Below are 25,970 nucleotides of genomic sequence, written 5' to 3'. Positions count from 1 at the left end.
ATATTTTATAAGCATGATTTTTCTAATAAGATAATTTATTAATATTATCTTTAAATAAAACACTAACTTAAAACATTTGTGTTTTTCTTGTATAAAGTTCTCGTAGAATTATATAATAAAGTACCAAGTATTTTACTACACAAAGTTTTGGCTTAAAAGATATGAAAAAAAAAATATAAACAAGCAACAAAGGACAAGAGAAGCCACAATACTTAAAATGATAATTAAGACAAGTTTTGAGGAAACGTTTAAATGAAGTGGAGTAAAGAGATATGACTCTTGAAGAATTAGAACATGTGTTTATTTTGAACATAAAGATAAAATTGACATTATGTTGGAAAGAAAGATTAAATCAAACTCTATCACAAATATTATACAAAATATATCCTTTATGACCTGGGAGTTAAATGATAAAGGAGAAAGAAGTTCGTTGTTTACACAAAGCATTGTAATTATTACTTTATTATTATACTATTTATGATATGATTGCTACTAATGTACATGTATTTAGGGGACTCAGCCCACAACTTGTGTTAAGATTCAAATCTGTAGGTTGAGAAGCAAACGTCTATCCCAATTCACATTCGTTAATGACAAAGCTGTAGCTGCAATGTGGTTTGAACTCAGCCCTGCCATTGCAATTTGATCTTTCTGAGATCCATGGTTTATATACATGTCAGGCAATGTCATGGCTCGCCACTGTTCCATATGAGAAAACCACTGGTTAATTAATACACCATACACAATCCATATACACACAAAGAAGTGTACCACAAAAAGGTCTCACCTTAAGATTACCATCAAGAAGACCATTTAATCCCAGAAAATGAGAAACATGAGAACCAAATCCTCCAACAGATCCCTCTTCCACTGTGATAAGAATCTCATGCTCTCTAGCGAGTTGCCTCATCAAATCTCCATCTAGAGGCTTGCAAAATCGTGCATCAACCACAGTTGTTGAGATGCCATGATCTTCAAGAACCTTAGCAGCTTCCATGCTACTCTGGACCATTGTCCCATAACCAACAAGAGCCACCCTACTTCCCTCCTTTAACACCCTTCCTTTACCCACCTACATTTCATTTGTCAATTAGAAAAAAAACAAGCAATATAGGGGGGAAATACAAGAAAATTTGGGAGATTTAAAAGGACTAGTTGAAATAAGCACCTCTAGTGGTGTGCCCTTATTGTTGGGTGGAAGAATGGAACCTATACCATTCCCTCTTGGGTACCTGAAGCAACTGGGCCTATCATCTATGGCCGCAGCAGTGGCTATCATGTGCATCAGTTCAGTCTCATCTGACGGAGCCATGACCACCATGTTTGGCAAACAAGCCATGAATGTTGTGTCAAATGCTCCACAATGAGTTGGACCATCAGCACCGACTAACCCAGCTCTGTCCAACGCAAATCTAACAGGAAGCTTTTGAAGGTCCACATCATGTGCTACCTGCATGGACCACATTAAACACAACAAGGCCAAAGTGTCAAAAGGGTAGATTCCACTAATAATTTCGAGCATGCAAACAACTTAAAGAAAGAAAAAAAAGATTGTTTGGATCAGTTCTCGAAAGTTTCATGACTCCTGACCTGATCATAACCTCTTTGTAGAAAGGAAGAGTAAATTGTGCAAAAGGGTTTAAAGCCCTCAGCAGCTAGGCCCGCAGCAAAGGTTACAGCATGTTGTTCTGCTATCCCAACATCAAAACATCTTTCTGGGAAGCGCTTCTGAAACAGGTTAAGCCCGGTACCCCCTCCCATTGCAGCATGGATGGCAACAATCTTCTCATCAACTTCAGCTTCTGCTATTAAAGACTCGGCAAAATACTGTGTGTAAGACCGCGTACTTGTTTTGGATTTGAACTGCTTCCCTGACTTGGGATCAAATTTGACAACACCTACACAGATAAACAATAGAACACATTACGCCGATTGCACTATGTAAATCTTATGGAGGACGCAGTGATATATATATGTAGTCACTTACCGTGCATCTTGTCAGGAGCAACTTCAGCTGGATGATAACCTTTTCCTTTCTTAGTGATTACATGAATGAGAACAGGTCCAAGTGTTGGCATGCCCTTGACACTATTCAGTATGTGTACAAGGTCTTCCATGTCATGACCATCTACTGGGCCAATGTAGAAGAGCCCAAGCTGTTCAAATAAACAAGCACCAGCACCACCTACCATCCCTCTACTGTAGGAATCCAATTGAGATGCAAATTGATGTGCTTGGCTTTCAATTTGCTCCGTGCTCTGTTCATTTCTCACCAAATATTAGTTCCAGTACAAGTAGAACTATCTACGTCATGTTTTATGCTTGCATACATTTTTCTTCTTCAATATAATTATTATATATTTAGCTTTTTCTTTAATAAATATCGTCCGTGTCTAAAACAAGCTTCATAGTTCAATACCTTTGCGAGTTCAGGTTGTTGATGGAACTTAGAACTGGTATGTAGCCTCGCGAGGGCTCTACTAAGAGCTCCAACTGGTGGAGCTGAGCCATCAACGGTGGCAGTGGGAAGGGAAACCTGTTCGTTTTCATTTAAGATTATAATAAGATTGGTATCAAGAAAACCAGCGTTGTTCATCGCCTCGTAAGCTTGTCCACCTGTCATGGCTCCATCACCAATCACTGAAATCACGTGGTTATCGCTTCCAATCAAATCTCTAGCCACTGCCATCCCTGAAACTCAAGTGATAATTGATCATTAAAAAATGAAAAGTTCATCAGTTTTAATGGCCACAAATAAATATGGCGTACTATAATAAAGACAAATACACATCAAGTTCATGGATGTCTCACTCATACAAGCAATAATTAATTCTTGCGTAACATCGCTTTCGCAGATGTCGTTTATAATTATTCATGTTTAAATAAATTGTACATTTTTTAACACATGTCTAAACTTATAGATGCATCAACTCAGTGTCTTCGTAATGAACTATAATTGAAGACAAGAATTAATTATATATTGTTTGTTACCTAAGCCAGCTGAAATGCTAGTAGAACTATGACCAACACCAAAAGCATCATGGACACTCTCATCCCTCTTGGGAAATCCTGCAAGTCCACCGGTTTGTCTAATTGTTTGCATTTTGGATCTTCTTCCCGTTAAAATCTTATGAGCATAGGTCTGCCAATCCACCACATTGGTCACTGGTTAGAAACATCAAAACTATATGATATATGATAAATACCACTTAGTTCATAGTCCTCCAATATTTATATATTTACTACTTTTGGGTACCTACCTGATGACCAACGTCCCAAATGATCTTGTCTTGGGGAGTGTTGAATACATGATGGAGTGCCACAGTTAACTCTGCCACACCTAAGCTTGAACTTAAATGCCCGCCAGTCTTTGACACTGAGTAAACAATCTCTTCCCGGAGTTCATCAGCTAGCTCCTCTAGTTCCTGATTATAATATAATGCTACAATTATTGTACTCAATTACAAATATCAAGAGAAATAAAAACGATATTAAACTACGCATGTTAATAATACTCCTCTCATAAAAACTGGAAAAGAAAATCAGCAAGAGAGTAGAGATAGGACGAAGCAGAAGGAGGAAGTTAATTAAGTCCAACTCCAAGTGAATTATACTTCTCTAGCTACCTGAATGGATAGATTTTTCATGTGGATTGGATAATTAACGGTGTCCAGTATTGGCGTGGATGGCTTCTCTTCTGAGAAATTAAGAGATCTCCGCAACAGTTGATTTGGTTCGTAGCTTTTCTTCAGCACTGTGTTGTCCACCTCCTCACAAACATTGTCTCCTCCAGCAGCTATCACTTGGTTAATCTGAAAATGAGAATGAAATACCAATTACTGCTACCACCCTGGTCTCCACTAGTAATTTAGCTTTTGAATTTTAATGGTGCTAGAATCATTAACCATACCCTTTGTGGAATGGTGACTGAGATTTTGGTGGTGATGGTTGAAATACTTGGGGAGCTGCAGTGCTTATCATGAGAATGTAAGAGAGGAAGGAAAGTCGTCCCAAGAACAAAGGAAGACATGTTAGTTGGTTGATTCGTAGAATGTGGAAAGTGGAAAGAAATTTTTGTTATGTGGTGCGGAGAGAAGAAATGGAAAATTAGAGAGGCACTCCTTGGTGTTATAAGAGGACGTGGGAAGGTTTGAGGTATTGCAGGGTCATCGATGGGATGGACAATTTATAGATACATATAAATTCATAACAGCACACTGTTTCAAAGTCGCACATTTTGCATGCTGTAAATTATTGAATTATTAGTGGTCCCTCGTTTATCAACAACCAGACCAATCTTTATCAACACATACAATATCCATTTAATATTATTTTGCTACCTATGTACCTTCATAAAAAGAATAACTAAATATTATTCAAAAACATAAAATAGATTATATTAACACACTCGGACACTAATATTGTTGTGTTTGGTGACGTGACAAATTTAAAATAAGGTAAGAATGAATAGTGACGTGCGAACTTTAAAATAGGTAAAAAATAAAATATTATACCGGTTCTTAATAATAATTAGTGTAATATATTTTTTTTTTTACTCAGAATGGTCCATATTATACCGGTTAAACCATCTAACCGGTGTAATATATGACCCATATTCAAATTTTTTTTTTCATGAAGAGTGAGTAGCCATAAACGTCACAGGCACAAAAGTGATCACTTGTAGGCACGCGGATAATTAGTTTTGCGTGTGTCAGTACATGTGGAGGAACCTGTGGCTGGGTAACCAGTTCTGGTAGGGTGGGAGTCAGTTCTGCCATGAGTATGACCCATATTACACTGACTAAGTCATCTAACCGGTGTAATATATGGCTCATATTAAAAAAAATGAATTTTGTTCATAAAGAGTGGGTGACCATAAACGTAACCAATTATAGGCACATGGGTAACAAGTTTTGCGTGTGCCAATACATGTGGAGGAACTTGTGGCTGGGTAACCAGTTTTAGTACGTAATATATGACCCATATTTAAAAAAATGATTTTTTTTCATGAAGAGTGGGTGACCATAAACATCCACTTACAAACACTGAAATAGGAGGGCTTGTGGTGTGTTTAAAATGTGTTTATATTTGCGTTCTACTACTCCATTTTGTTGAGGAGGGTAGATGCAGTGTGTTGACATTCAATACATTTTTTGAGGAAAAAATTATGCATTGAAATAAATTTCAATCAGTTTTCAACGCGAATATAATTACTTGGGTTTTAGACATGTGATTCATAAGAAATAACCAAGTACATCTAATATAAACATCAACTATAGTGAGAAAACGTTTTACAAGATGAGTTGGGGTTTTATGAGGACCCAAATGTCACAATGCAATAAATTAAATGGAGAATGAGATTTTACTGTGCTTAAAGGAAAGGGTAGCCTTGTACATGTTTAACTTGGGGACAAATAATACAATTATTATGAATAGGGATGAGATTTTGACTAATAGGTAGTAATGAAGATGCAAGTTGTAGACGGGCCGAAGAAGGATTTCCGAGGCCTTTGTGCCATAAATCAGGGTCAGTCAAAATTGGAGATGCGTGGGCTTAGTTTGGAAGAAAGGACATGTAGTATAAGCCTGCATGTTGTTTACCCGAGCCAATCATCCTCTTCGTAACCAAGTCCTGCAAAACCAAAACACAACCATGTGGAAAAAAAATGAGACAACAATTTAGTGAACTGTTCATCTTACTAACGAACATGATATTTAAATTAAATTAAAAGAAGGAACACAAAGAACATATATTTGAGAGTGATATTGTTATTGAATTTAATTGTGTCTGTGGACAAATTAACATTTGGAATAAATGATGATGAACTGTGTGTGGAAAATTGTGAATCATATGCCATGTGATTGGTTGTTCCACTATCCAAAATTCATGGTTTCGTAAAGGCAAAATTAATAGACGAGTTATGGACAAACAGACCTGCAACATTTATAAACATGTCACTTTTACCATTATTGTTGAGCGAGTAAACAACTTTTGCCAATTGCTGAATTTGTTCGGAAGCCTTTCAATCGTACTCGTTACTAGTGTCTTCTTTGTCAGACATGATAATGATCTCTTATTTAATTGAGAGACTGTCAGATTTTGTATTTTCTTGTGTGTATTTACATCACCCATGTATAGAAAATATATACAAGCGTATGCAGACTTTCTTTCTCTCTCCAACTTACAACTAATTATGTATCCATTAATTATGAGAATCTATTATTATTAAATTAATATTAATTACGCATAATTGTGTAAAATATCGTACAATAACGTACAATAATTACATATAATAATTGCGTATAATTTGATAATTATTATTCTTAATAATCCTAATAAAAAAAATATAATTTATAGGGTTTGCAGGAAGAAAGAATTAGGAAATTCATTCTATTCTTTTATCAGAGAAAAAAAAAAGTCCTATATATACAACTTATTTTGTAATCGAATATACTGTATGTCGAGTAGAGAGGGGATAGCTATACAGAAAAAAAAAACTTAATAAAAGGACACAGCGCCAACAAATGGAAAAAAAACAATAAATCCATTATTTGTTTGTTTAATTAGAGGGGAATTGTAGGGGACAATTGTACATGGAAAGATTTAACAAGACGTAGTGATAACAAAGGATGTAGAGATAAATTTTCTGATTTAGAAAAGTAAAAACTATCATCCTTCTATAAATCTTTTGTATATTGTGTCACTCTCACTTATCTTACTATTCTTAGATAATTTTAATATAAAATAATATATTATTTTGTTTAGGTTCAACTCAAAAAATTTAGTAGTGTATGAATTTTTCTGAAAACTCTTGATTTTGAAAATAATATATATAAAATACAATAATTTTATAGTTACTTATACTTGATAGTACAAACAGTTACAAATACTTATGATCACAAATAATTGCTTATATAACTTTTAAGAAAAATATGATTAAAGTAATAATATATATAATATGATAATTTATTATTGAACGATAAAAAATAAACCTATTTTATATTGTTAGTATTTTTTTTCCAAAATAAAAACTGTTAAAATATAGTTTGTGTGTGTTTGTGGTTATCCTTTAGGGTTTTGAATAACTAACTTCTTGCTTGAAGGAAGATGAAGTTGTGTGTTTGTAAGCTTGTGGAGACGTCTTTTACAATGGATCTAAGGAGGAGGAGTGATCTTTTGCTAGCGGGAGTCAAGAGGATTGAATTATGTGTGCGTTTGTGGTGAACATTGTGTGGAGTTATTTGTAAAAGGTCTTTAAAAAGCTTTGTTTTATGGTGATTGTTTTTTAAGTGAGTTATGTTTATGCCCTTTGACTTTTGTCATGTGTGAGTTTATTTGGTTTTGTTGGTATATTACTCTTGGAGTACAACAAATTGTTTTTACTGGATGCTTGAGTCAATTAGGGGTGATTTTAATTTTTTTCTATTTTGTATAAGGCTTGGATCACCCCTTAAGTGATCCATATTTTTTTTTGCCGATAAAAAAAATTATAAGAAAAGTTTGTTACTCGTGTTCTAACAAAAAAAAAGTTTGTTTTTTTTTGCCGATAAAAAACAAGTTTAAATATACAACAAAAATTAATATATATATATATATATATATATATATATTTAAAAATATTCCTAGTTGTTTATTAGCTGATGAACTTTTTTATAAAATTTAAATATTTATATTCAAAAAATTATATTGGTTTTATGGTAAGGATTTACTTTTATAATTATAGATGAAATGGTTTAAAAATAAGTGAAGAACTAATATTCTAATTATTTTAAGCTATAATATAAAATAAATCATTCTTCATTTCTTAACAAGATTTTTCTTAACTTAAATTTTTTCAGTCTTCTCCCTAAGTTTATGATATAGTTGTTCTTCAATTTCTCTTTTCATAAACTATCATTTAGGAGAGAACAAAGTTTAAGGTAACCTTACACAATCAATTTTATTTTTTTTATTTGAATAAGTTTTTTTCCCCTCATTTCTCAAGTTCTCAGTTTTTTTCCTGTATGGATAAGGTTTGCTTTTACATGTTTGATTTTATGTAAAAGGTTGAATCTATCATAATCTAATTGTGTAATAATAGTTTCAGTTTTTTAAAAGAGAATTTATGTTCAGTTTTTAAAAGAGACTTTATATGTGGTCAAGTTAAATCATCCCTTTCTCTTCTTTCCTTATAATAATAATTACTTGAAAACAAGTAATTTCAAGGTGAGGGAAGTTAATTTAAGATGTAATTTTGGATTTATTAATAGCTGAGGAATTTTGTTAAACTCTAGATTGAACCATATATAGGTTCACTATGGAGGATAAAAAAAAATTGTTGTTGAACTAAATGATATTGTTTGTTTTGATTTAAGTTTACCTATTGTTGTGAAATTAGTAAATATGTTGAATTCTATGGTTGGATGTTACTTTTGAGTAGAATTAAACAATTTAAACAAATTGGACCAAAACAAATTTGTTTATAAATAAAATTGATGTGATTTTGGTTTTAATTTACATGATTAAGTTTTTGGATCAATTGACTTAAGTTAAGTAATTCTCATTTTGTTTAAGCTATGACTTGGTTGTTGGAGTAATGTTCAAGAAGTGGCATGTATAGACTCTTCACTAAAGCATTTAATTAGTTGTTGAAACGATGGTGTTCAATGTTTAAGTATTTAATTGGTAGTTTGAGTAAGAGAAATTGATAATTATCTCTTTTATAAAAGTTTGGTAGTTCAAATGCTCAAACAATTTGAACATTTAAACAAAGAAAATTATTTGAGAACAATTATCTCTTCAATGTCAATTTTTTATCATCCAGATTAATATCACTTGCACTTGAGTTATTTAGGAATGTTGTTGTTTAAGCTAAAAATTATTTTGCTTAATTAACTAATGTGACGTTTGAGAAAGGAAGAGGTTGAATAAATTCTCTTTCCTTCCAAGAAATGTCGTTGTCCTATTGATTAATGCATGTTTAAATTATTTTTTTATAATTGATTGATATGAAAATATATGTTATTATACTATTACTTTGACTAGAATAAATTTTTATATAGTAAAAAATATGGTGTTGCATTTCTTTGAATTGGATTAATGAGGATGACAATTACTTAGATAATAATTGTTCTCATTAAGATATAGTGCGTATTGATTATCAAATTTATAAATTCACTAATTTTCAAGTCGCATAAATAAAGATATCAAGGTGGAAGAGAGTATGAGTTAAAATTCTTTAATATCTATTAGAATAACAAAAAGTGGAAAAGATGAATCTTCTTATTATGAAAGAGAAAATAAGGGTTTATATACATAGTGAAAAGAAAAGAGGTGGAGAGAAAACGGAAACAGTTAAAACAATTAATTGTAGAGAAACTAATGGTTTAATACCCCCTTTAAACTTATGTGGGTGGAACACCAACCATAAGTTTACGTCTAAAATAAAAAGGAAGGGTTAGAGGTGAGCTTAGTGAGTATGTCAGCAACTTGAAATCTAGCAGGAAGGTGAAGTAATGAAAGTTTGTGTTGTTGAACATAGTCTCGAACAAAATGAAGATCTAATTCAAAATGTTTGGTGCGAAAGTCTAGTATAGGATTCGCGTTGAGTAATCAAACTCCCAAATTATTTGAGAACAACTGTGGTTGCTTGGACGGGATATGGATCTCATATAGGAGAGATTGTAACCATATGACTTCGATTAGATCAGCAATGATGCTTCGATATTCGGCTTCAGTACTACTACGCGAAACAACACGTTGTTTGTGTGAAGACCAAACAATGATATTGAGACCATAATATACACAATAACTAGTAGTGGATTTCTGATCATCAACATCACTGCCCTAGTCCGCATCACTAAAGGCACAAACCTCTGTGGTAGGACTATGTTGAATAAGTAAGCCATGAGAACTGGTGCCAGCAAGATAACGAAGGACATGTTTCACTGCCTTCCATGGTTTTCTTGAGGGTTATGCATGAATTGACATACTTTGTTCACTGCAAAGGACAACTTTGGACGAGTGATGACAATATACTGGAGTGCATCCACAACAAAGCGAAACTGTAAGGGATCATGGAGAGCATGTGAATCATCTTTTTGTAGATGAAGATTGGTCTGCATGGGTGTGGGCAGCGGTTTAGTAGCGTGCATGTTGGTGCGATGAAGCAAGTTAGTGATATATTTTTGCTGAGATAAGTCCAGACCACCACGAGGGAGGTGTTTGACTTCAACGCCGAGAAAGTAATGGAGTGGGTCGAGGTCCTTGAGAGAAAAGCACAATCTGAGTTTGGAAATGAGTTTTTGAATTTCATGCAAGGATGAACCTGTGATAATAATGTCATCAACATAGATTAAGATAAAAATAGTATACACAAGGGTAAATTGAACAAACAAAGAGTTGTCGCTTTTTTGTAGAATGAAAAACCAAAGTTTTGAAGAATTGTGTTTAGCTTTTGGAACCATGATCTGGGTGTCTGCTTTAAGCCATACAGAGCTTTGTGAAGTTTGTAAATGAAGTGTGGAGAAGAAGACACAAAGTCTGGTGGTTGAGTCATATAGACATCCTCTTTAAGGTTGCCATTCAGGAACACATTATTGACATCAATTTGATGGATGGGCCATAAAGTTCATGAATGTAGGGGTATATTGAACAAACAAAGAGTTGTCGCTTTTTGTAGAATGAAAACCAAAGTTTTGAAGAGTTGTGCTTAGCTTTTGGAACCATGATTTGGGTGCCTGCTTTAAGTCATACAAAGCTTTGTGAAGTTTGCAAACGAGGTGTGGAGAAGAAGACAAGAAGCCTGGTGGTTGAGTCATATAGACGTCCTTTTTAAGGTCGCCATTCAGGAACGCATTATTGACATCAATTTGATGGATGGCCATGTGGTAGTGACTGCATGCGATAACACCAAACGAATGGTTGAGGGCTTTACAACAGGGCTATATGTCTCATTATAATCACAGCCTGCTGTTTGATTGAATCCTTTGGCTACAAAACATGTTTTATGTCTTTGAAAAGAACCATCTGCATGAAACTTGTTTTTGAATATCCACTTGCACCCAACGACTTTAGCACCAGCTGAAAGATGAGTGAGAGACCATGTGTGATTGCTGAGAAGAGTCGTGTATTCATCCTTCATTACTTGAAACCAAGAATGAGAAGATAATGCTTCTTGGATAGACATAGGAACAGTAGAGTGGAAACCAATTGTAGTATTAAAGGTTTTTGGTTTGAAAATACCTGCCTTTGATCATGTGGTCATGGGATGATTATTTACATAATCATTATTGGTGGAAGAAGGTTGCACCAACAGAGGAGGAGGATTAGGGTGGGTAGATGCATAAGGGTCAGAGTGGAAAGAGAAATACGAGGTGCAGAATTATCAACAGGAGGAGCAAGCACATTAAGAAGAGGATTAGAACAGTCTAAAGGAGGAACGTCAGTAGTAGAGGCATGAAAATGATACTCAGGTAGATTATATGGAAACAAATCTTCATGAAAAACAACATGCCGAGAGATATATATTTTACCACTAGGTGAGAGGCAAATGTAAACCCTGTTGTGAGCGTTGTAGCCAAGAAAAAGACAACATGCAGATTTGAAATCAAATTTATGTTCATTATAAGGCCTAAGTAATGGAAAGCATGCACAACCAAAAGTTTTTAACGTGGTCTAATTAGGTTCCTTATTAAACATTAATGCATGTGGAGATTTATTTGAAAGAACAGGGGTAGGAAATATATTTATGATATGCATAGCAGTGGTGAATGCTTCACCCTAGAATTTAATGGGTAAAGATGCAAAAACAATGAGAGTTAACCCCATATTAGTAATGTGCATATGCTTACGTTCGATAGAATCATTTTGCTCATGTGGGTGAGGACAAGTAAAGCAATGAAGAATTCCAAATTTTTTAGTGAAAGGTTTCAAACAAATGAATTCCTTTGCATTATCAATTTGAATGGCACAAAGTTTAAAACCTGTTTGATTTTCGGCAAACTGTTTGAAACGAATAAGCATATTTAGAGCTTGAGACTTATGATGCAGCAAAAATAACCACGTGTATCTAGTGGTGACATCTAAAAATGAGATATAGTATTTAACACCATTAGATGCGCACACGAGAGTAGGACCCCAAATGTCAATGAATACAAGTTGTAAAGGTTGTGTGTAATGTGTATCAGAATTATGAAAAGAAAGTTGATGATGCTTCCCGCGAATACAAGGATCACAAAAATAATTGTGAGGCGTATAAGGAATGTTACAGACATTTAATATGCGTTTAACAATAGAAAAATTACAATGACCAAGTTTGTTGTGTCATAGTTGTAATTGTGGAATAGAAGGTTTGTAAGAAGAATAATTAACAGTGTAGTGATGAGAATCAGTGGGTGATGGAAACACATAAAGACCATCTTTAATTACTCCTTGAAGTAAAATCTGATGAGTGTCCTAATGTTTAACATAGCAGAAGTTAGGGAAAAACTCAAAATAGACACTATTATCCTTGGAAAACTGAGCAACACTTATGAGGTTCTTTGTTATAGCAGGAACATGGAGCAAGTTATTAAGCTTAAAACCAGTATGTGTATGTGGAGAAGTATATACAATAGAGCCAATGTGTAATATGTGTGTACCTTGACCATTACCTAGTTTAAGATCATCTGGGCCATGATATGGTTGTTTCTGTGAGAAAATTTTTGATTCTTTGGTGACATGGTGGGTTGCACCAGTATTAGGGTATCACAGGGGGTCATTAATGGTGGAAGGAGCACTAAGAATTGATGGAGTTGAATCTTGGTCAAAGGAATGAGCATACTGTGAGATGTTTGCATCGAAGGAGTTTGTAACAGGAAGATCATAACAGTGCTAGCATGTATCTGCAGTATGACCCAGTTTATGAAAAATCTGACAGGGTTGCTTTACAGAATTCCAGGAAGAAGGTTAAGGTGGGGAAGGATGGTTGTGGGTGCGCGAACCAGGAAACCTAGGAGAAGACATAAGTGACCCAGAGGAATTTGTAAAGCGGCCTCCACACGGAATGTAGGTATGGAACTTCTTTTTGTTGTGATTATTGAATTGCCAAGGAGTAGAGACAGTATTTACCTGAAGAATAGTGTTGTGAGAGAGTTTGTGTTTATCAAACTGTTCTTCTTGAGCTAGCAGGAGTGCTTCAAGATTGTCAACACTGTATGGGTTACTATGAGAAAGAACAGAGGTGATAAAACCATCGAAATCCACAGACAGACCGTTGAGAATGGCATCAATGTGATCTACAGTCGATAGCGGTGAACCCATTGTAGCTAAGGAATCAACAAGTTTCTTGATGTCATTAAGATACACATAGATGGATCTGTCATTTTTAGGCGTCTTAAGAAGCATTTTGAACTTCTTTACCATTGTGCGATTGTGGGAAGCGTAGTAAGTGAGAAGACGATTCCAAATTTGTGTAGAGGATTCCAAGCCAACCATTTTTGTCAGAAGAGAAGTCATGGAAGCAAGAAACCATGCTACAAGAAGTTGATCATGTTTGTTGTAAATGTGGAACACTGGATTTGTCATAGTTGGTGTATCAGAAGTGTGCAGGAACTCAGATGGAATATTACTGTTATCCAGAAGTGCATCAAATCAAGATCGCACAGGGTGGCGAGAACTTGTTGCTTCCATATGAGCAAGTTTTCATCATTTAATTTGAGGGATATAGGTGTATTGAAATGATGAATCGTGGGTGATGTAGCCATGCAAAGAGCAGGCAGTACATTCAGAGGTTGGAGAAGAAGAGGAAGGAGAGGTCATGGAGGGAAAAAAAATGGGCTTAGGATACCATATTAGAATATCAGAAAGTGGAAAAAAGACGAATCTTCTTATTATGAAAGAGAAAATAAGAGTTTATATACAAAGTGGAAAGAAAGGAAGTGGAAAGAGAACGGAAAGAGTTAAAACAACTAACTATATAGAGAAACTAATGATCTAATAATATATGAAAAACTTAATTGAAGTTAATAATACAATTAATCCATAAATTTATGAATATTTATTTACGAGATATATAATGAATATAAAAAAAGTGATGTAATATGAAAATTTATATAATTAATTTTGAGTTTTAATTAAATTATATTAGTTTATCTTGATTGGTTTTTTAATTAAAAAAACAGAATGAATAGTTTTTTATCCTAGTTTTTATATATTGTGAATAATTAAAAGGAATGTTTATTAAAAAAGTATTTGCACGTTGCATATTTTACCAAATTACACAATGCATGGAAGATAGTGTGCAAGTTGAAGTATTTGATGTGTTGTGAGTTAACCAGCTTTTTGTAAGTATGGTGGTAGGACATCAAATTAATGTTGAGTGGAAGTTGTTGGAACGCGCAACATGTGTTTTATAAGAAATAGTTAAGAGAACCACATGTCTATTATGTTCCACGCACTAATAATACCACGCGGGAATAATAAAAATACGATATTATTTTTAATAAAATTATAGAAAATTTAAACAATATTACTTTTATCCAATTCAATCGTAAATACTTTTAATCAAATATTACATAAATGGAATTTTTAAAATTAATTCTGAAATTTAAAGATCTAAAATATAATTGTTCTATGATAATTTTTATTATTATAAACCATTACTTCATGGATCAATATCATTATAATTATCCTAATCTTTTTTATTCTCATCATGATGATTAAATAATAATAATAATAATAATAATAATTACCATAATAATATAACCGTACATATACTTGGATTATCATCATTATTTTATAATGATTGTTGTCGTTAATTATTATTCCTAGATCATATAGGAGAAAAAATTCGTAGAATTTATCTTAGTTCACAGGTAATTCATCATTATTTTTAAATTTTTTATTATTTATAAATATTATTTATGTTAGAAATAATTTACAACAGTGAGATTCCAAACCAAATTAAATAATTAAAGAAAATTTTAACCATCACACCCATTAAATTTTGTTATCATAATTATTATTATACTTATAAGTATGATTATCAATATTAATATAATTAATATTATTTATATATTTAATATCATTCATAATATTAATTTTTTTAATATTGTTATTACTATTTAAATTAATAACATTATTAAATATTATAATAATATTATTCATAATATTAATATTATTATTAATATTATTAATATTCTAACTACTAATTAATAATAATATTGAATTTATTTTTATATATAAATTTATGGTTAAAATTTGTGAATAATATAAAATTTATATACGGATCCGTAAATAATAATATGTAGGTAAAGTTGAATTTATCTAAGTTTAAATATGTAGATAATATTTTATATATAATACAAAATTTACCTATAAATTTATATTTATAAATAATATTTGTAGATAATATTGAGATTTGAAAGTAATATTTATAGATAACATTGAATTCATTTACAAATTCAAATCTATGTCCATAAATCTTATTTTTTTTAGTGAATTAAGATTTCATTTTGATGTGATGATAGTAAAATATAATAAGATATCTTGGTTAGTTCTTCTTTAGTTCGTTTTTCCTTACACTAGTTTTCCCATATTTCCAACGTAACATAACATTTTAGTCCTTTAATTTAAAACCAAAATAAGAACCATATTTTGTTGCAGAAAAGCTTCCAGGGTCACTGTTGTGGTTCCACGACCAGTTCAACAAATTTTGGAAGTTAGTTTTATTTCTTTTCTTTTCTCTAACAATAATTTGCACGTTAGTTTTGTCGCTGACTCCTCCCCATTGCACGGCACACAGGAAAAAAAACCCTTGTAGTTTATTTTTAAAAGCTAAATACCCAAGATAACCTAGTCCTTGGTCGTTTTAAGCAGATAAAACAGAACAGAGGAAGAGAAAGTAAAAAAAGAAAACTTAAATAAATAAATGAAGAATAGTGGGATCAACTTATTCGTATTCCAGGACTAACCATCTCAATCTTTAGTTTTATTTTATATTAATATCTCTTATTAATGGGTGATAAATACTACAATTTTTTCCTTTTTATTATATATATATATATAATATTTTAAATTGTGACTTTTTTTCACATAAAAAAATTGTTACTTGCATAACTACATACAACATCTCATTATCACCATTTTGAATTTTTATTCAAATAAACTATTTTTTATTTCACCTTTTTATCAAAAGAAGAGTTAAATAAAAAATAATATATTATCTCAACACTATAGATATTAAGTGAAAAATTATTTTATAAAAACAATTAATTATTAAAATAAAATAAAATAATAATTTATTTGAATAATATATAATTAACATTTCTTCATTTTATGTGTATACTTCATATTATTATTTACAGGGATAATAAATACAAAATTTAACTTTTCTGATATTTCTATATTTTGTTTTAATTATATTAATAAAGTGGAGAGAATTGGAGTAGTTAATAACACATTTCACTAGAAAGATGATTCTTTTATATGAGAGATAACTAATTTACATCTATGATCAATTAATTTGAGTTCTTAAACTAAAATAAGATTAAAAAAAAGGTGAGATTAGCAGCATACGAGTGTTAAGATTAAACACTAAAATTATTTTTAATTTGAATATATATTGTTTTAGTATAAAATTACTGATGGGCATATAAATATGTAAATTTTCACTCTACCTTAGTATCTTCTCTTACCATCTTCATATTAACTTGTTAAATTTAATTTTAATTTTTTAAAATTTTTTAAAAATAAATTTACATGAAGCATAAATCTATATTTCTAAATAATTTGAGTTGTACCACGGCATATGCATATCTCTCTTAGAGCAACACTTTCATTATTTTCTATGTAACATTTGAGAATCATTTTTAAATGTGATAAGAAGATTCATTATATTCAACGATTTGTAGTATAAAAATACTTTTTTTTAGTTTTGTGCTTTATTTTTGCACTTTCTTTATTTTTTTTGAGTTTTGTGACTTAAGATAAAAACGCATCTATCATTAGTAAAAATATCATAAAATTTATTTCAACTACCAAATCATGTTTACCACACCACCAACTACCACTGGTAACTATCACCACTTAAAATAAAATAAAATAAAAGACACATCATTTCCCTCATACTCAAAAAGATATTCATTATATATATATATATATATATATTATTTTATTTCTAAAAAATAAATAAACAAGAAATGTCATAGGCCAACCCCATTCCTAGAACGTGCGTTCGTCCCTGAATGGAAGGAGAGGAAGTGCATTATTGAAAATGCATAATTGAGGTTCGTTTCCTTACCACTTAAAACAAACTTTCAAATCGAATATTTTCTGGTGAAAGCTGGTGTATCAAGAAAAATATAATAGAAATACAAATATGAGAAATACACAACTTAATTAATAAAAACGCTTACCATACAATTTGTAGGAGTTTAAGAATGATTAGTAAGTATACATAGCTTCCTGATTGTTTGAGAATTTCAATTAAATCTTTAAACTAATTTTTTAATAATTAAGTATTTGATGTTCTACAATTTTCTAATTGACCCTTCGTGAGATTGTTTATACACATTTCAAAAATACAAGTACAAAAATTATAGATGATTTTAATTTTAAAGACCTAATTAAAAATTATGGAAAGTTCAGAGGCCCATTAAACCTTTTAAAAATTTAACATACATATTTTCATAATGATTTATATATAAACTCGGTCAATTTTAACTCCACCTTGATTTATGTGCCGATCAATACATGAAATGAGTTAAGCTTGTGATTTTTGTTTTTAAATTGCAAAGGATAACCCTAATATCAACATATTTATTTCGTTTTTGGCTCCTATAATCTATTACCACACTCCATCATTGATTATGGAAGACCATTTTTTAAATTTTCAATGTCTTGGCATGGCTGAATTGATGTCCTGCATGTGCAACAACAATAATAACAATGTATAATAATAATAATAATAATAATAAATAATATTAATACTATAATAAAATAAAATAATTTTAAAATTACATTTTACTTTACATCAAGAGTTTAAATTAGTGAGTTCTAAATGCATGTTTATTATCTATAATATGAAAACAATGATCTTTTATGATAAAATGTGTTTCTAATTATTGAAACTTTTCATATATATATATATATATATATATATATATATATATATTTTACACATACATAACACTACAAGAAAATCATCAAATAGAAATTAATTTTAGATATTAAAATAATTAGCTACTATTTGATTAAATTAGAGACATTTTATAAACTAAAAAAATTATTGTTATCTAAAGTAGTTTCTATTATTAATAAAAATTTATAAAATGATTTTTAAATTGGTATCTAACCATTAGCTACCAAGATTTTAATTACTTACTACTTTATATTAATCTTTTAGAAACTAATTTATAATCTAAAATATTAGTCGCTAAAACTTAGGTAACTACTTTAGAAACAAATTTAGAAACTATTTTATAATTTTTTATTAATAATAGAAACCACTTTAGATATGAATAATTTTTTAGTCTCTAAATTAGTATTTAATTTAGTTAATATCATGACTAATTATTTTTTGTCTCTAAATTTGGTTACTATTTAATGATTTTCTTGTAGTGTAAGATAATTATGATATTTAATATATTATCATTTTAAAATTTAATTAAGTGTAAATATTAATATAAAATATATACACAAAATTTGAAAAATGTTCAATATATATTATTTAAATAAGTTAAAATTTAAATTTTATTATAATTAATATTTTTTGGAAATATTTTTTTCTCTCTTTAATCTATGTTATGTTGGGATAATGCATTATGTTTTATTTAACTTTTTTTTAATAAAAAAATATATTTAAATACAAATTCAAAAAGGTGATAATGAGATATTGTATGAAATAAATTTTGTATGTGAAAAAAAGCACAATCAAAAAAAGAATTGTGTACATCAAATAAAATATTTTTATTTTATTAGAGATAATTGTCTCAAAAAGTTATAGTTATACATATATATATATATATAAAGAAAATATATATATAAATAAATAAAGAAAGAAAAGAGAGAATTATAATACTTGCAGAGCATTTCAAGAGAGGTTACTTTTTCTTTTAGGAAAAGATTATTAATGTATATTTATGACTCGTTGATCTGAGTTCTTGATGTAAAATAAAATGGAATATTAAGATTCCCATTTAAGTGAATATATATATATATATATATATGAAAGAATATGAATAATTATTTATATTTTTTAATTAAATAAAAATGTTTAAGTATTATTTATCTTCCTATCTTTTGATAAAACATTTTTTTGTTACTTTTATAATATATTAGCCAAATAACTATATTTTTAGATAAATAAATTGGAATACTGAATAATAATATTTGTTGGTACTTAAATATTATTGATAGTTATTATCCATTAAATTTTAATATATATATATTTTTTTTTTACATTTACTTGATTATAAACTATTTCAAAATTAAATATCATTTACTAACATTTATAAATGTGATAAGTGTAATATCCTTATTTTTATCAATATTTAATAAAATAAAAAATAAATATTATCTAATTAATACAAGTTGTTCAGTGAGAAGCTCTATTACATGCAACCTCATCTACTCCATGTAAAAACACGATCATCACATATAAAGAAAACAAGTCACAACAACAATAGGGTAAGCTAGCTATAAATTTCTATATAATTTCAATTTCAATTTAACAAACATAATACAATTTCTCAAAACATCAAGTGTCTATCATAAATTACCATTCACATTTCTCATGTCAGATTTTTTCTGACCAACATACTTAGACACTTGACTCTACTTTCAGAAGACCCAAGCATTAACTTAGACTCAGAGATCTGCACTTGTAATACTATTCCACTGTGAATCCACACAACTGTGCGCATAAATAATCTCAATATCATATCACCTAGTATGACAAGGTTAATTCATATGACCTGAAAGACCAGATTTTATTTCACACCACAGACAAAATCATATGAACCTCATTCAACTCTCAACACTTGATAATCTTAATCTATATGACTCCAATATATCAGGAGAGTCAGGATAGGATATCTACTTCTAGACGAATCCCTAATCAATGCACATCCTAAACAATCTTAACACAGTGTTTTCTTTCCTAAAAATACTATGTCTTGATTAAGATTCATATTTGCACATCTCACTATTCAAAATCACACAATCAAGTCATACCAAAGTTTGGAATTTCAAAACACACAAAATTTCATCCAATACTCACATAATTATCTAATTAAAGAATTGTTCAATCAAATATAAATAAAACAAAATTTTACATAATTTATAATTAAATTTTTTGAAATAGAAATAATCAACCTTTTGTATGCCGGCTACTGTGGTGAAGGAAGTGAAAAAGATACAAAAGAGCTTTTTTTGTGGGATTGTGACTTAGAGAATAGAAAAATTTCTTGGGTGGCATGGGACAAGGTTTGTGAGTTGAAAGATAAAGGTGGCTTAGGGGTTATTGATGTAAGAAAGTTTAACTTGGCTCTTTTGAGGAAATGGATTTGGAGACTTAAGTCTGAAAAAAAAAATTTATGGAAGGATATCCTAAATTCTAAGTATGGTGGGTGGAGGGGCTTAAGGTCCCAAGTTCAGAATTGTAGGGAGTCGATGTGGTGGAGGGACATAAGGAAATTTTGTAATCTAGAAGATTCGGTAATGACTTTGATGACAGAGGTAGGTGGAAAGTAGGAGATGGAGAAGAAATTATAAGTGGGTGGACAATGTTCTTTTAATGCAAAAAATTCCTAGACTATTTTTGATCTCCTTAGATATTCGTCGCCCTTTGTCACAAGTTGGGATTTGGAATAATAATAGATGGTTGTGGAAGTTGAGTTGGAGAAGGGCTTTTTTTGTGTGGGAATCTACTCAAGTTGAACTTCTATCGCGGGTGTTGGATAACAAGAGATTATTAAGAAAGGGTGAAGGTACGACCGATAAATGGCTTTGGAGGGATGTAGAATCTACAGACTTCTCTGTGAAGGCAACCTATAATATTCTTTTAGGGGAGGAGTCGGCAGGGTATGGAGACTTATTCATGGAGTTCTGGAATCTAAAGATCTTACCCTTGACACAAATTACGGATTGGAAGGTTTTATCTAAAGCAATTTCCACTAAGGACAATCTTTTGAGGCGTGGTATTTCTCTAGTGTGTGACTGTTGTCCATTATGTGGTGTGGAAGAAGAGAGGGTAAGTCATTTTTTGTGTGTGCATGGTCTATTAGAGAATTTGGGGACTGTGTCTCAAGTAGTTAGAGATTTCTTTGGTATTACATTGTGATGCACAAATGTACTTTAAGATGTTTAAACCTATAGGTTTGAAACATGTTATTGCTAGGTGCTGGGGGGATTTGGGTAGGTATTATAGGTGAAATTTGGAATCATAGGAATAGAATGATTTTTAGAATGGGCGTGTTGATCTAGTTGAGATTTTTATTGTGGTACAAAGGAAGACTTTGTCTTGAATTACGGTAAATGAAAGATTGGTTGATTTCTCTTACTCGGATTGGTGTTTGGAACCCCTTTGTTGTATGAAATATTTGAGAGATTGATGTTTTATGTTTTATGTTTAACGTTTTGTCAAGGTTTGGAAGTTGTGGTGTGTTTTGTGCATGTTTTATTGGATTTTGTTTCTTCCTGGCAAGGTCGGTTTGATGATTTTGGTATTGGGTTACGGTAAAGGAAATATTGGTTAATTTATCCTACTCAAATTGGTGTTTGGAACCTTTATGTTACATGAGATATTTGAGAAACTGATGTTTGGTGATTCTTGTTTAATGCTTTGTTCAAATTTGGAAGACGTGGTGTGTTTTGTGCAAGTTTTTTGGCTACTATATCCTCATCGCATAGTTGGTTTGATGGGTTTGACGCGTGTTTGGTTTACTTCTGTTTGCTGACAAAGACTGAATTTAGTTGTTGGACTTTTGTGTCTTATCTTGAGAATATGTCCATTTGAAGGGCTGATATAATTGTATATTGATGGGCTCCTGTATCTTTATATGGTATGTTAATGTGGTTGATGTGTTGTAATGTTTGTTGGATACCAGCTGGTTGGATGATAAGAAGTTTGTGTTAGGATTATTTGTATAAGGGTTTGTACACCCCTAAAATTCTTCATTTTATTTTATTTATTCTTTGCTGAAAAAAAATTATAAATAAAAAATAAAATGTTATATAGATCTGTCTTTTTTTGGAAAACTGATTTTAATTTAAACTTTATTATTTAAACTAAATAGGCTTGATTTTTTTTATGTTTGTGTTTAAATTTTACTTTTTGTAATAGTAGTTTTTGTAATAGTAGTACGCCATATTAATTTAAATTGTTGACGTTAATGTTATTTACACATAATTTTGATTATTGGAAGCACATGTTTCCAAAAACTATATATAGATACTTCCAACATAATTTCTTGTCGACACCTACAAAACCAACAAAGTCATGTGCTACTGTACTAAGTATAATTATTAGAGATCACATCATACAATATCATAATTTTCATATATACATAAAAAATTTAAAACTACATCAAATTCACATCTACCAATATCACACATGTTCTCGCATTAGATAATAAACACAATAAATAACTATTAAATCACTTCTATCCATTTCTCTATGTACATAACATCATAAAGGTATCTTAATATTAAGTTCAACATGAAATACATCATAGAATACATGTATCATAATATACTTAAGAATTTTATAAATAAAAACTCCTCATACTATTTGTCACATAAAATATATCATAATTTATCATCAATAAGTCACAACATATCTCATATCATTAATCAAATAATATCTTTAAGTTTTTTTCATTTATTATATATACATATATTTAACAGATATCAGTTTAAAAACATATTAATTTCATCATATAAAATTTACTTAGGCAACACAATCTCACTTGAGTGAAATCTAATAATAGAAAAGAAAATTAGTTTTTGTTAAAATTTCTAGCATGAAAAATGATACATTAAAGAAAATGTTTTGTTATTTTCCTCTCTTTCGATTAAGTGAGAAATCTCTCGCTTAGATGAAAAAAAGATTCTTATGCAAGAAAACTCTATAGAACTATGTACCTATTTTACTTTTGCGTAACTCGTTTAAACAAAAAAAAATTAAAAACCAGATGTCACTATAATAGTAAAAGAAAGTTCTATTATGTCTAAAATCAATAGGAAAAATATTTCACAACACTTCCATCAAGAAAAAAAAAACCTCAATATCAATGTTTTATCGTTCACAACATCAATACAATCTCCTAATCTCAAAAAGACTATCTTTAAGTCTAAATGGTCGCTCGAAGGAATTAAGAGAAGACAAAAGATTGTAACAACTGATTGAACGTAATTGCACAAAATTGCAAAATTGATCTTATTCATTTTGATTCACTCAATCATATATATAATAATTACAATTACTGGAAGCTATAAACTAGGAATACTAACAGGCCTGTAAATTGACCATTAATGCAATATAACGGTAAAATAGTTTAAGGGTAATAAAATCTGAATTAATAACCAACATCCTCCCTTAATTCTGATTTGGAACAACCTTTCCAATTTGAGTCATGATATTGTTTTTCTCAATCGCCATCAATTCTTCATTCATAGCCTTTTGCCATTTGGGGTGTTGAATGGCATCGGCAAGTCTCACAGGTTCTGATTCTGCAAGAAAAGCTAAGTGAACAAAATCTCCATTGTCATCAACTTCATCGTCAAGATTTACTTCTCAATCTTGAAGATGTATAGGTTGTCGTTGTTGCCTTCTTGGTTGCTCCATCATAGTTGCAATTGGAGTTGCAACTTCAGGTCGAATTACAACTTCAGGTTGAACTGCAGGTGCTTCAAGAGTGACTATATCTTCCACATCATCGTTCAAAACGTAAATATATCGTTTTTCGAATTCATTTCAGTTGTTGCATTCCATTGCCATTCCTCATCTTCGGCAAATGTAACATCATGACTAACAATCACCTTCTTTGTCATTGGATTATACAATTTGTATCCCCCATGCTTATATCCAATGAAAATGGTTTTCACTGCCTTATCATCCAACTTTGATCTTGTTTCATTGGGAACCTGAGCATTAGTAATTGACCCAAATACCTTCAAGTGTTGCACATTGGGTTTGAATCCACTCCATGCCTCAATCGGAGTTGTGTTAGGAACACTCTGAGTGGGTGATCTGTTTATCAAATATACCGCACATGTTACGGCCTCAGCCCAAAAATAATTTGGCATACCATTCGCTTTAAGCATGCTCCTCGCCATGTCCATGATTGTTCTATTCTTTCTCTCAGCAACTCCGTTGTGTTGAGGTGTGTAGGGGCAAGTTATGTTATGTTGCAACCCAAGTTCTTCACAGTGCCTCTTGAATTCATTAGACTTGTATTCACCTCCTCCATCACTACGCACCATCTTAATTTTTCTGCCACTCTCTTTTAACAAATGCTTTAAATATTTTAAAGCAGTGGAATACCTCATCCTTGATTTTCAATACATAAATCCAGGTTTTCCTTGAAAAATCATCAATAAAGGTTAAAAAATACTTATTACCTCCAACTGATGTTATGTTCATCGGGCCCAAACATTTGTATGAACAAGCTCCAAAGGAAATTTTGCACGCCAAGGCTCCTTAATAAATGGTATCCTGTTATTCTTTCCAAAAATGCAAGCCTCACACAATTGATCAGGGTGATGAATATGGGGTAAACCATTCACTAAATTTCTTTTGGAAAGATTTTCCAAACTCTGAAAATTTAAGTGCCCAAAGCGTAAATGCCATAACCACGATTCATTATTCACTATTGCATTCAAGCACTTGAAATCACCCATTTGAATATCTACTGGAAACATGCGGTTTTTTGATAAAAAGGTTTTAAGAATCAAATTACCTTTTTTATCAAAAATTGATAATTTATTTTCAACTATGTGCATCTCATAACCCTTCTCAGCCAGTTGTCTCATACTCAACAAATTACTTTTCATATCAAGTACATAGAAAACATCATAGATGTACCTGTGATCACCATTCTTCAATGTGATAAGAATTCGCCCTTTTTCGGTCACTGGAACGAACCTGCCATCACCGAATTTCACTTTTGTGCGAAATGAGTCATCCAAATCTGCAAACAACTCCTTCTGACCACACATATGATTTGTGCAACCTGTATCCAAATACCAAGTCTGATTGTTTGGGGTTTCATTTGATGTGGCTGTCATTAGTACTGTATGATCACAATTGTACATGATTACTGTCTTCTTGAACACAATTGGCAGCATAATTATCACCTTTTGATTTGCATAATGGCCACGTTTATGGCAATTATAACACTCAACATTTGATTTATTATAAATGCCTCCTCGTCCTCCGCGACCACGTTCCCCGTGCCAAGCGCCTCCATGATTCTAACCACCACGACCTTTGAAATAGCTACCATGTTTATGATAGGAGCTACCAATTGAGGCTTATGCTTGTAAAGCCTGTTCAATTGGTTTTTCAATCTTCAATTGGTTTTTCAATCTTATTGGCATTCATCCGCTGCTCATGCACTCGTAGAGAACCATACAATAACCTTACTGTCAGTTTTGAAATGTCATTCGCCTCTTCAATTGCGGCAACAACATGTTCAAATCTGGGAGTTAAAGACCTCAAAATCTTTTCCACCTTTGCCTGCTCCGGATGTGTTTCACCATTGGTCTTCATCTAATTTGTCAAGGCAATAACTTTATTTATATAGACATCAATAATCTTTGTGGTTTCCATCTACAACAGTTCATATTGGCGTCTTAGTGTTTAAAGACGCACCCTCTTGATCTTATCATCACCTTTATAATTGGTTGACAAAATTGTCCAAGTCTCACTGGCAGTTGTTGCTCCTTCTATTTGCTCAAACGTCACGTCATTCATCCCTTGATGAATGAGATACAAAGCCTTATTGTC

The 25,970-nt window shown here is 31.2% G+C and overlaps 1 protein-coding gene across 1 annotated transcript; it reads right to left on the bottom strand.

Moving 5' to 3' along the window:
• Window positions 1-279: 279 nt before the first annotated feature.
• LOC137807368 (probable 1-deoxy-D-xylulose-5-phosphate synthase 2, chloroplastic) lies at window positions 280-4,165 on the bottom strand. Its single transcript, XM_068607982.1, has 10 exons — window positions 3,911-4,165; window positions 3,627-3,812; window positions 3,261-3,425; window positions 2,992-3,142; window positions 2,420-2,691; window positions 1,988-2,258; window positions 1,591-1,898; window positions 1,169-1,450; window positions 788-1,072; window positions 280-699 (listed from the first exon to the last, which is right to left on the bottom strand). The coding sequence occupies exons 1-10, from the start codon at window positions 4,028-4,030 to the stop codon at window positions 541-543; spliced, it is 2,199 nt and encodes a 732-aa protein (XP_068464083.1). The 5' UTR covers window positions 4,031-4,165; the 3' UTR covers window positions 280-540.
• Window positions 4,166-25,970: the final 21,805 nt, after the last annotated feature.

This window comes from Phaseolus vulgaris, chromosome 3, assembly GCF_000499845.2.
Source record: "Phaseolus vulgaris cultivar G19833 chromosome 3, P. vulgaris v2.0, whole genome shotgun sequence".
NCBI lineage: Eukaryota > Viridiplantae > Streptophyta > Magnoliopsida > Fabales > Fabaceae > Phaseolus > Phaseolus vulgaris.
Note: the sequence above shows the minus strand (reverse complement) of the source record. Positions and strands in the feature narration are given on the sequence as shown.

Bases quoted from the DNA above. Each gene is read 5' to 3' on its own strand.
- LOC137807368 (XM_068607982.1), bottom strand. From the start codon at position 4,030: ATGTCTTCCTTTGTTCTTGGGACGACTTTCCTTCCTCTCTTACATTCT. The intron at 2,259-2,419 runs GTATTGAACTAT...AGAAATGAACAG, and splicing joins AACAACCTGAACTCGCAAAG to AGCACGGAGCAAATTGAAAG. The intron at 1,899-1,987 runs GTAAGTGACTAC...TTATCTGTGTAG, and splicing joins TGCTCCTGACAAGATGCACG to GTGTTGTCAAATTTGATCCC.